Genomic DNA, 13,171 nt, shown 5'->3' with positions numbered 1-13,171 from the left:
AGCACTGACAAATGACCTCTGTGTGGCCATAAAAACACCTCGAACATTACACTCATTCTGATAAACACGGCCATAAAAACACCTCCAACGTTACTCTCGTTCTGATAAACACACTCGGATTTAATGTTCCCTTGTTAAGATATTTAGGACGGTGAAAATTTGGACGCATGAGAAAATAAGCATGCAAGGATCATTTTGGATAATCCAGAAATTTTGCAGGTCATTTTTACTTATTTTCCAGCCTAAAATGACTCATTTGTAATGGCTTTTCTTAAAAATGATGCCAATATTTACTTTAATTCTTGTGGTTTACTGTGAAAATAAACAGTTTTATCTCAAGAATTATTGGACTGACAAAATCCTGAGGAAATTAATCTATTCTGCTTTTTAAATAGACATTTGTACATCAGATACTTCTGTTGTCATTATGAAATTTAATGTGTATTATTGAATTTAAAGGGATAGTTCAGATGTAAATGTAAACTATTTAGTCACCTTGATACATTTCTTTCATCAGTTGAACACAAAAGTTAGACATTTTAAAGCATATTTGTAAACAGTAACTATTGCCTTACAAAGTATTCCATAGTTATCCGGTTATGAAAGTCAACGGCTCCCAGTTTCCAACATTCCTCAAAATATATTAGTAAATTTGTCATTTTTGGGTGAACTATCCCTTTAAGCCCACCCGATTCAGACTGAGCATAAGACACACATACATAAAATCTATACATACTGTATATACATACAACTGTCATGTTTTTTCATTAGTATGCTTAATTTTTTAAGAACTTCTGCAACACATGCTTCAATATTTATTTCATTCTGTTACTTTGTGGATCATTATAGTTTTTGTAACAACTATGCCTTTAAGATTCAGACCGGTCAGTATTATGCCTTGAAAAACTATATGAATATCTCATTTTGATCATGTTTTATTTTAAACATGAAGTATCCAGCATTGATTCTGAAAATCAATTGACTTTTCTATCAGAGTTTCATTTTCTACTGTTTGATCAGCAGTTCCAGTCAGATATATACTTACACTTACCGGCCACTTTATTAGGTACACCTTTCCAACTGTTTGTTAACGCTAATTTCTAATCAGTCAATCACATATATGGCAGCAACTCAATGCATTTAGGCATGTAGACATGATCAAGACGATCTGCCGCAGTTCAAACCGAGCATCAGAATGAGGAAGAAAGGTGATTGAAGTGACTTTGAAAGTTGCATGGATGTTGGTCTGAGTATTTCAGAATCTGCTGATCTACTGGGATTTTCACTCACAAACAGAACAGAGGAGAATGACCAGACCGGTTCCAGCTGATAGAAAGGCAACAGCAACTCAAATAACCACTCGTTACAACTGAGGTATGCAGAAGAGCATCTCTGAATGCACAATACATCAAACCTTGAGGCGGATGGGCTACAGCAGCAGAAAACCACACCTGTCAGCTAAGTACAGGAAACAGCCTACAATTTACACAGGCTGACCAAAAATGGACAATAGAAGATTGGAAAACTGTTGCCTGGTCTCATGAGTCTCGATTTCTACTGCAACATTTGGATGGTAGGGTCAGAATTTGGCGTCTGCAACATGAAAGCATGGATCCTTCTTGCTTTGTATCAACGGTTCAGTCTGATGGTGATGGTGTAATGGCGTGGGGGATATTTTCTTGGCACACTTTGGGCCCATTAATATCAATTAAGCATTATGTTGCTGACCATGTCCATCTCTTTATGACCCCAAGAAGATATTTTGAAGAATGCTGGTTGCTGACACCCATCAACTTCTATAGAAGGGGAAAAATTACTATGGAAGTCAATGGGCTCAGTTACCAGCATTTGTTTTTAAATGTGTTCAACAGAAGAAACTCAAACATGGTTCGAACAAGTGAAGGGGGAATAAATGATGAACTAATTAAATTTAATTGGGTGAACTATCACTTTAAGCCCTTAAAATAAACCAACACTATCTCACGGCAATTTGTAACTATGATTTTGTTTTGCTAATTTGTATGAATTTGTACGATCTTATTTGTACAATTTAGTATGATTTGCTCATCCACCAATTGGGTTTAGGGGCGGGGTTTGGTGCCATGCCTCCTTTTTAAAATCGAACATTTTCATACGACTGAACTTGTACAAAAGCGTACGAATTAGCCACTAAACTGACAAAATGTAAAATACTTACATTACCTCGTGAGATCAGGCTGAATCAACACATGCTTGTTTCAGTAGACTTTAGACTGATCAAACCTCAACACATTGTCTGCATTCAGCACAAACACTGCTCAGAATAATATTTAGTCTCATTTAGTAAAATGGCACATAATCACAGGCGTACACAAAACACTCTACACAACATGACAACTGAAAGCGTTTGATTCAGCTTTTCTCCAGCCGCTTGCATCGCTTTCATCTCTTTGTGCTAGAGACAATGACGGCGGATTCAGATTCATCTTTAACACTGCTGATTGTATCATCGCATAATAACTGAGCAATCTGTTATGAAATATGAAAGAGAATCACCCAGAGCAGCTGTGTGAACATAGATGTACAATTATCATTCATAATAAAATCATTGCAAAAAAAACATCAAACGTCAGTGGTCCTGCTGTGTTGAGTAGATTCAGTTTTTAAATAAATAAATTTGTTAAATAATATGATTATGGTCTGCCCCATCTATGTATTATTATGAACACAGCATAATTCTAAGGCAAGACAGACAAAAAAAAAAAAAAGGCTATTTTTGGGCTATTTGGCAGGTCATAATGTTGAGTTGGGCTAGTGAATAAAACAAAATAAAGTTAAATAATTTAGGATTAATTTGTTAAGTTAAAGAATTAAATTACTTTTGGGATCCAAAATAATAAAATTATTGTTGATAAAATAAAATAAAACAAAATTAAATTAATTATTTTAAATACATATATTAAATCATTTAATTATTGTTTAAATATGAATAATTTATTTATTATTGCTTATAATTTAAATAATACATATCTAATATGTTGAGAAAAATAGTGCATTTTTTACATGCATTTAAAAAAAAGTTGCAATGCAAAACTAAGTTTGCAATTCTCAGTTTTATAATTTTTTTTCTGCACTTTAATTCATCTGGATTGTATGTTATTGTGTACAACAATAACAGCATATTAATATTTTATTTTCAAACTGGATTAAACTGTAGTCTGGCATAGCTGGTAATTTGTTTACTAAATCTTTAAGCGATTATCAAAGGCTAACCCAAGCTAATTCTCATTGGGTTCTGTAAATAAGAGATGTAAACAGTCAGTCAGACATGTTACTTCTGCTTTCTCTGCTCTGACTGTTTCTCTGGGAGATTTTCAGCTTAGTTTTAATTCTCAGCCTGAGGCCAGAAGAGCCTGAAGGCACGAAGAGAAGATCTGCAGGTCCATAAAGACTGACAGAACCATCAAAAATATTCACAGCTCAACTGCCTTTATGAGGAGATTTATTGACACAATGTAATCTGTCGCCCTTTCTCCTAACCGTAACATCCTTCACTCTGCATGATTTATAAGATGAACTTATGGGGACCAAAACAATGTCCCTATAAGGTCAAAAACTACTGCCATTACTATACATGAGGGGATATTTGGTATCAACAATGTCAAGTAAAATGGCCCAATAAGGTCGAAAATTACTGCTATTGCTACACATGAAGGGATATTTGGTCCAAACAAAGTCATCAAAAAATGGCCCAATGAGGTCAAAATTAAGATTACTATACACAAAGGAATATTTGGTCCCTCTAATGTCACTATAAGTTCAAATACGACTGCTATTACTGTACATGAGGAGATATTTGGTCCTCTCAATGTCATGAAAATGTCCCTATAAGGTAAAAAATGACTGATTTTACTATACATGAGGGGATATTTGGTCCCTACAATGTACTGCTACTACTACATACAAGGGTATATTTGGTCCCTATAATGTCCCTGTAAGGTAAAAAATGACTGCTATTACTACACATGAGGGGGTCCTTACAATGTCATGACTAAAATTGCCCTATGAGGTAAAAAATTACTATTACAATTTATGAGGGGATATTTGGTGCATATAATGTCCTTAGAAGTGTCAGCAAATTACTGCTATTACTAAACATGAGGGGATATTTGGTCCTCACAATGTCATAAAAAATGTCCTATGAGGTTAAAAATTACTATTATTGTACATGAGGGGATATTTGGTCCCTATAATGTCTATATAAGGTCAAAATGACTACTTTTACTTTACACGAGGAGATATTTGGTGCTTACAATGTCATAAAAAAATGACCCTATGAGGTTAAAAACTACTGCTTTTACTATACATGAGTGGATATTTGGTTCTCATCATGTCAAGTAAAATGGTCCTTTAGGGTCAAAAATTACTGCTTTTACTATAGATGAGGGGATATTTGGTCCTCACAATGTCATGAAAAAAAATGTTCTGAGAGGTTAAAAATTACTATACATGAGGGGATATTTTGTCCCTATAATGTCCCTATAAGGTACAAAATGACTGCTATTACTATACATAAGGGGATATTTGGTCCCTATAAGGTAAACATGTCCCTAAAATGTACTGCTATTTCTACACACAAGGGTATATTTGGTTCCTATAATGTCCCTATAAGGTCAAATATGACTGCTATTTCTATACATGAGGGGATATTTGGAGAGGACATGAAGAGGACATATATGTGCAGTGTTTTCTGTATTTTGTATTGCCCTACTTCACCAAACTCTACCACTTACTGAACACTCTTTAGGATTATTAAGCTTTTTAAAAAATGGGGAAATGTAAAAAAGGTCAAAACTGGTATTGCTATACTTTTGGGGACATTTTGTAAGGAACATTGTAAGGGACAAGTTATGCGCATGTATTGCATGGATATTTGGTCCTCACAATGTCATACCAGGATCACACTCAAACACAAACAAACAAACGCACGCACGCACGCACGCACGCACGCACGCACGCACGCACACACACACACAAACCAAAACCGCTATAAACACTTCTTAGAGAATCTCTCACACACACACACACACACACACACACACACACACACACACACACACACACACACACACACACACACACACACACACACACACACACACACACACACACACACACACACACACACACATACTACAAACAGTGAATATGATTATATTTTAACAGCAAGTGTGATACATTTCCATTTATCTGCATGATGAATCTCTTGACAGCCCTGAAAGAAGCTCAGAGTTGATCTGAACGCAGAACGCAGACCGTCACGTCTCTGCATTCAGAACTGCACAGAAGAACATTTCATCAAGTATCAATTATCACCCACGTCTACTTCTATTAATATGGAAACAATGGACGAGACAAAGTTTCAGAAGAAACTAATAGCTTTGTTTTTTTTTTTTTTGCAGTGCCATCATCAAGGACTGTGATTTTCTAAAGGCAGACTGTAAGACGGAACAATCACGGTTCAATAAAAAATACCATAAAGCGGATGATAACCTGCAATTAAATGCATTGTTTGGAATCTTTTCAACTAAATGTAGCAGAATTCTAGCTGAGCAGGAGGATTTTTTCATGTATAGTTAAAACTTATAAGTCTTATAACTCTCAGTATCTTTGCATCATGATTCATCAATGATTTTACATGATCATTGTTCTGTATATAAGCATCAAAAGTTTGGACTCACTGTGAAATGATTGCGTTTTAAATGTAAATGGATTGTTTTAATCACCTAGGATGCATTAAGAACATAAAAAAATAAAGTAATCCATCTCTAATGTTATAAACGTTAGACAGCTCTATTTCATGCAGTAAATTTCCTCAGAGAATCATCCAAGTGCTGAATTAATAGTTTATGTGTTTTAGCATCAGTTTATTTAGATTCAGCTGCAGTTTAATGTCACGCTTTCTGTAGCTCTTACTGTTGATGTTATTTCCCTAATGATTTTTTTAATCAATTTGTTCCCACAACTTCAACCATCCATGAAGAGTTTACATTATACTTTCTTTTCTTGAAACAGCTGCTAATAAATAAAACAAATAAATGCATATGCTATGCAATTATACAGGTATATAATAATAAATACTGTATTTGTGTGTGAGAAGATTTTTGACATACTGTTGTTATGCTTAATAGCTTTAATAACTAGTTACTTATTTACTAATTTATTTGTTTTTGCAATGATGACAGTATATAGCATTTTATATTTATATTTTATTTTTCAAGATGCTAGTATTCAGCTTCTGAGTGAGACTGAGTGAGGTTAACTAGGCTGGTTATTGTAATTTTTGTGTTATTGAATAACAGTGGTTTGTTCCGGAGCCAATCCAAAATATAGATTTCTTAAAGGGGCTAATAACATGTGTAAAAATTTAAATAAAAATATAGCGTTTATTACAGCCAAAAAAATTATAATAATAATAAATAAATAAGACTTTCTCCATAAACAAATATTATAGGAAATACTGTGAAAATTTCCTTGCTCTTAAACAAAACTGAAATTGTTTTGAAAAAAAAAAAAAAAAAAAAGAGTAAAAAATTCACAGCAGGGCTAATAATTTGGTCTACAACTGTATGTATGTATGTATGTATGTATGTATGTATGTATGTATGTGTGTGTGTGTGTGTGTGTGTGTACACACACATATTTACATATATATATACACACATATATACACACACACACACACACACACACACACACACACACATATATATATACATATATATATATTTATACTTACATATTTATACATACATATATATATATATATATATATATATATATATATATATATATATATATATATATATATATATATATATACTGTATACACACACACACACACACACACATTCTTTTAGATATTCCAATTTCGAGCAGAGATAAACTGTATGTTTATTTATTTTTATACTGAAGGAATATATATATATATATATACATACAAATATTTAAGGCTGTATTCCAGTACAGTACACTTATTGTTTTATGTTTAAAGCACCTCTGACCCTGACTTTTCTAAAAGCTCTGATAATGATAAAAGAATAGCTGTTTTTAGGAGATAAAATGCTCTGCAGCTGAGATTGAGCGTTTACTCTGATTACAGTCCGCTTTTTTCTGATCCGACAGTATTTGAATAGTAAGTTGGCTGAAGCCTCTGCTCTTTGATCGCGTCAGCTGGAGCTCAAACTCTCCTCTGCATCTCTGACTTTGATGAAAAGCCATTAAGCTTAATCCTGAGTGTATACAAATAAGAGGAAACTCTCCATCGGCACTTCACAGAAAACCCCCCACAAAACCTGACCTTCAGTTTATCTGCCTTTTCTTTCAGCAGAGGTCAATGTAAGAGAAATCAAACACAGCATAGAGCCAGGGGTCTAAAATATTTCACTAATTATACTTGATCACTTTGGGGATTTGTAATTCACTCAATTATTATTCACTGCTTGAGTATAACACTCACCGGCCACTTTATTAGGTACACCTGTCCAACTGTTTGTTAACGCAAGTGTCTAATCAGCCAATCGCATGGCAACAACTCAATGCATTTAGACATGTAAACATGGTCAAGAAGATCTGCTGCAGTTCAAACTGGGAATGGGGAAGAAAGGTGATTGAAGTGATTTAAGAAACTGCTGATCTACTGGGATTTTTACACACAACCATCTCTACGGTTTACAGAGAATGTTCTGAAAAAGAGAAAATATCCAGTCAGCAGCAGTTCTGTGGGCGTAAATGCTTTGTTGATGCCAGAGGTCAGAGGAGAATAGCCAGACTGGTTACAGCAGATAGAAAGCAACAGCAACTTAATTAACCACTCGTTATAACCGAGGTATGAAACCTTGAGGCAGATGGGTTACAGCAGCAGAAGACCACATCGGGTGCCACTCCTGCCAGCTATGAACAGGAAACTGAGGCTACAATTCAAACAGGCTCACCAAAATTGTACAAAAGAAGATTGGATAAACGTTGTCTGGTCTGATGAGTCTTGATTTCTGCTGCGACATTCGGATGGTAGGGTCAGAATTTGGCACCAACAACATGAAAGCATGGATCCATCCGGCCTTGTATCAATGGTTCAGGCTGGTGGTGGTGGTGTAATGGTTTGGGGGATATTTTCTTGGCACACTTTGGGCCCATTAGTACCAATTGCGCATTGTGTAAACACCACAGCCTACCTGAGTATTGTTGCTGTTTATCTGATGGCTACTTCCAGCAGAATAACGCACCATGCCATAAAGTGTAAATCATCTCAGACTGGTTTCTTGAACATGACAATTATTTCACTGTATTCAAACGGCCTCCGCAGTCACCAGATCTTAATCAAATAGAGCACAATTGGAATGAGGTGGAATGGGACATACACATCATGGATGTGCAGCCGACAAATCATGTTAACATGGACCAAAAGTCTCTGAGGAATATTTTCAGTACTTTGTTGAATCTATGCCACGAAGCATTAAGGCAGTTCTGAAGGCAAAAGGGGGTCCAACACGGTGCTAGTGTGGTGTACCAAATAAAGTGGCCGGTGAGTGTGTAAACACCTTATATTTGTTTTTATATACTTGAATTGTTATATCTTATTTTTTTTTTTTTGAAGTTAACTTGTTGCTTTTTTTTTTTTTATTAGAATATGCAAAAATCATACAAATACAAGAAAACGTCAACAAATAACAAATACAAAGCAACGAAACAAAAACAACAACAATATAGTCATGTACTGGTATGTGCGTGAGTGTGTGTGTGTGAGTGTGTGTATGCATGTAAAGGTAACTTGGTGGACAGGTCAGAGTACATACATAAGGAACAATAACAGTCAATAAATGAAGCAAGTGTCACAGATATAGATAAAACATATAGAAAGAAACCAGTCAGAGGTAGGGAGTAACAACAATGCTTATTAATGTATGATAGTAAAAATTAGAGTAAAAAGAAAGAAAGGACAACAGTAATAACTGACAACAATAATAATAAATCACAAGTGCTACACAAACTACTACTACAAAAAGTTACTTATATTACAACTACTACTCCATCTACTACAGCCACAACCACGACTACTACTACTACTACTACAATGTCTACTAATACTGATACTACTACAACGACTACCACTACTGATACTACTATAGCGTTTGCTACAACTAATACAACAACGTCTACTGCTACTACTACTACTACTACTACTACTACTACTATTACCACTACTACTACTACTACAATCACTTCTACTACATCTACATCAACAACATCTACTACTGATATTACTACACCAACAACGACTACTACTACTACTGTAACTACCACACCATTACTACTTCTGCTACTACTTACATGAACTACTACTTCAAAAATCTCCGTAACAATTACTCAATAACAATCGATACTATTACACTGTCTACTACTTCAACTACAACTACTACTACTACTACTACAACTACTACCGCTACAACTACAACAACTGCAACCTTAATAATGATAATGGTATAAATACTTGTAATAATGATAATGGAAAGATAACAGGACAAGTCAGAACAGTAATAATAATAATAATAATGATTTCAAAAAATAAAAGTAATACCATTTATGACAAAGGTGTCGAGGAGAGGGGAGGATGGGAAATCAGGGAGAGGACAAGTAATAATAATAATAAATAATAATAATAATAATAATAACAAATAAAAATAGTAGTAAGTAGTTTGAAGGGGAGATAGAGGAAAAGAGAAAATAAACTAATGATAATAAACAAAAATTAATAAAATACTTATAATAAAAATAAATAAATAAAATAAAATAAAAAATAAAAACAGAAAAGGAAGGGGAGGAGTAGAAGAAAAAAAAAGAAACAATAAGAGAGAAGAAAAATAAAGTTCAGCAAACAAAGCAACGAGAATAAGCCAAAAAAATAATAATAATAATAATAAAAACTGAATAAATAAAAAAGATAAAAACTGAATAAATAAAAAAGATGAATAAATAAAAAAGATTTGTTATAATTGTTATATCTTAGAATTATTGCTCTTTCTGATATTTTTTATAAAATTCTTGTTATTTTTTTGCTTGGATAATTTAAATAGTAAAAGAAATTAAATCGAGCAAGTATAGTTTTGACCAAATATTTGTACTTATAATTGAGTATCTGAGCATCTGTTTTTTCAATTTTTATATTTCTGGAGTACTTTGTACAGCCCTGTAAAGAGCTGTTGGGTGGAGAAGGACAAACACAAATGCCAAAAGTCTTGGCCGAGGTCCCGCAGGAGACCGAAGTGACCTCTCGCTCAGAGCATTTAAGCAGAAATCATCGATCCCGAGAGCCTCGTTCAGTAACACACACAGCCGCTCATTATGCCAGCACATTTGAGCGCAGAAGACAGTTGATTTAAACATTATAAAACATGCAATATAAGCCAACGTGTAGCTAAACTAACCAAGATCTTCAGTTTTGTATAGCATCAGCTGTCTGGAAGAACAGATGCTTGTGTTCCTGTGTCAGTTACATTCATCTGCTCATGTCCAACTGTAGTCATGAAAAATACATCAGAGCAACAAACACAGGCAGACTACAACATATTGCTCAACTTTGACAAATCATGTGGACACTGGACATGTCAGATGTTTTATGAAGAAAAAAAGTCTACAATTCCGACATTTCAAAAAATGAAACCAACGGAGGCTTGAGAAAAATACATGCTTCATTCGATTCTTGCACTTTTCACACAGTTTCAAAGTGAAATGTTTAGTGCGTGGTGATAAAAAGTATTTAATATTGTTTCAGAAAGTGAGTAACGTGAAGAATATGTCAATTTAATCATTTAAGTGATGAGATTTAAGTGACGTGGTGACGAGTTCCACAGCCGACTCTCATCACACTGGATGAAAGTAGGGCCCACTGAATAATAGGTTTTGTAGACAATTGGCCAAGTTTCTGAAGTAGACATGACCAGTTGGAGATGGTCTACATCCCACCCACACTGGGGCAGCTCTCTAGTAATCTGGCTTATAGTCCTACGGTGCTTTCAAATCTGTGGTTCGGTTAATTTGGTCCAGACTAAGACAACAAATGATACATTGTAGGGTTTTTTTGCTGTCCTTTTCACAACACACAGATTGATTTGGTCTGAACCAGTTGAAAACAACCAAAATGCAGTCATGTTACAAATTCCACATCACTCAATGGCCAGATGTTATTGAACGTATTTCCTTAACTGCTTTTCGATTGGTCAGAATTAACGTGTGGGAAAATGCCAATGGAACTCCTGCAAGTAAACAAACACAAACAAACACAAAAATGTCGCTTTTTACTATGGAGGGACGACTGCGCTGGCTGATTGTATCCCTGCTCATAGCATACTATATAGTTTGTGTACATCAATTTAGACAAACTATACATTTCGAGATTGAAGCGTGGCTCTGGATGGAAAACAATGTTTTAATACATTGCAAACGGCGAAGGCGCATCGCAAGTCACTTCAGGAGGCGTGAATTAATTTAGCTAAACTGCGAAATGGTCATCTTCCGGAATTATTACCAATGATCCATCAGGTCATGTTTTTCCCTCTCTCTCTATCTGTTTAAAATTGTTGGTAACGCGCTCTCAGTTATTTTTCCTTCACATCCCATAATGCACAGCGCATCGGCATACGGCAGCCGGATTAGTACAAAAAGGCGCAGTACTTTTTGCGGTTGGGTCTGTTCTAGTTCGAATCATGTTCTCACCACAAACAAATTGCTCCAGGGTTCGTTTGAAAGCATAACCTTTGTCTTCAAGAGGTCTTGGTAAGCTTTTTTGGTCTGCTTTTGGTGCACATTCGAGTACGATTTCTACATTTACACCTACCCAAATGAACCACACCAAGAAGGAAAACAAACTCTGGTGCGATTTAATCGAACTAAACAAGGCAGGTGTGAAAACACCCTAAGTGTTGGCACTTGACTAACTGGGGCCCAGCCAGGTCAGGGAGCAGACAGACTGCCTAAACCAACCATCTGCTAGCATCCACAGTTTACCAAACTCAGATAATCTGCAGCAGATAGAGCCACCTAGACATTATAACACAGAGACTGTGTCTGTTCCCTGAACCTCTCTCTCTCTCTCTCTCTCTCTCTCTCTCTCTCTCTCTCTCTCTCTCTCTCTCTCTCTCTCTATATATATATATATATATATATATATATATATATATATATATATATATATATATATATATATATATATAAAACTCCCAAACTCTTTCAAAGGTAAAAATTGAGGATCAACAAATAAAAAATAAAGGTAATCAAAAGATAAAACTCAGGTTATTGAACATTAAATCACTCTCCATTAAATCTCTTTTTGTTAATGATTTGATAGCCAATTTAAAGTTAGATGCACTTTGTCTTACAGAAACCTGGCTAAAACCAGACAAATACATGACCCTAAAAGAGTCTTTACCTGATGGATATTATTAGAAACACGAGCATCATCTTAAAGGAAAAGGTGGAGGCGTTGGCATAATATATGGTGATATTTTTAGTGTCACTCAGCAATCTGACTTTAAATATAATTCATTTGCAGTAATAGTGTTGTATATTTTGTGTAATATAAACTATAAATTTCAATCAAAATTTATATTGGCAACTGTACTGTATATAGGCCTCTAGGGCACTACACTGACTTGACTTACACTGAAGAATTTCTTATTGAAATAGTTCTGGCCACAGATAAAGTTTTAACTGTTGGTGATGTAATATTTATATAGATAATAAAAGAAATGCTTTAAGTCTGGCCTTTTTAGACATACTGGCCTCTGTTTGAGTGAAACAGTATGTCACAGGGCCTACTCACCTGCACATTCATACATTAGACCTAATATTATTTTACATTATATCACTTGGTATTGATATTGATAATATTGAAGTTGTGCAGCAGAGTGATGACATTTTAGTTCACTATTTAATCCTTTGTTTATTTAAGAGTGATTTTAAAATATTGAAAAGAATGAGGGCTGCACGACTGGCAAAAATGTGGATCACGTTTTTTTTTTTTTTTTAAATCGAGATCACAAATTTATCACAATTCTGTAAATGTAAAATAAAGGTTAATGTGATTACGTATTGTTATGGTTAATTCTCAAACAAGAGAATTTGGGGAAACCGATTG

General features: G+C 34.7%; 1 protein-coding gene across 2 annotated transcripts in view; it reads left to right on the top strand.

Annotated features, from left to right (window-relative positions):
* calcr (calcitonin receptor) overlaps positions 1 to 6,136 on the top strand; it is a 129,571-nt gene extending 123,435 nt beyond the window's left edge. The window contains exons 18-19 of one of the 2 annotated variants that reach the window (XM_087295990.2): positions 5,253 to 5,341; positions 5,442 to 6,136. Coding sequence is in view for 1 of the 2 variants with exons in the window: in XM_087295988.2 (XP_087152114.2) it covers positions 5,253 to 5,280 (28 nt within the window). In the remaining variant the exon portion in view is untranslated. The remainder of the gene's footprint in view (positions 1 to 5,252; positions 5,342 to 5,441) is intronic. The other variant, XM_087295988.2, reaches the window with a different exon arrangement.
* The last annotated feature ends 7,035 nt before the right edge of the window (positions 6,137 to 13,171 follow it).

This window comes from Danio rerio, chromosome 19, assembly GCF_052040795.2.
Source record: "Danio rerio strain M-AB ecotype USA chromosome 19, GRCz13ab, whole genome shotgun sequence".
NCBI classification, from domain to species: Eukaryota; Metazoa; Chordata; class Actinopteri; order Cypriniformes; family Danionidae; genus Danio; species Danio rerio.
Note: the sequence above shows the minus strand (reverse complement) of the source record. Positions and strands in the feature narration are given on the sequence as shown.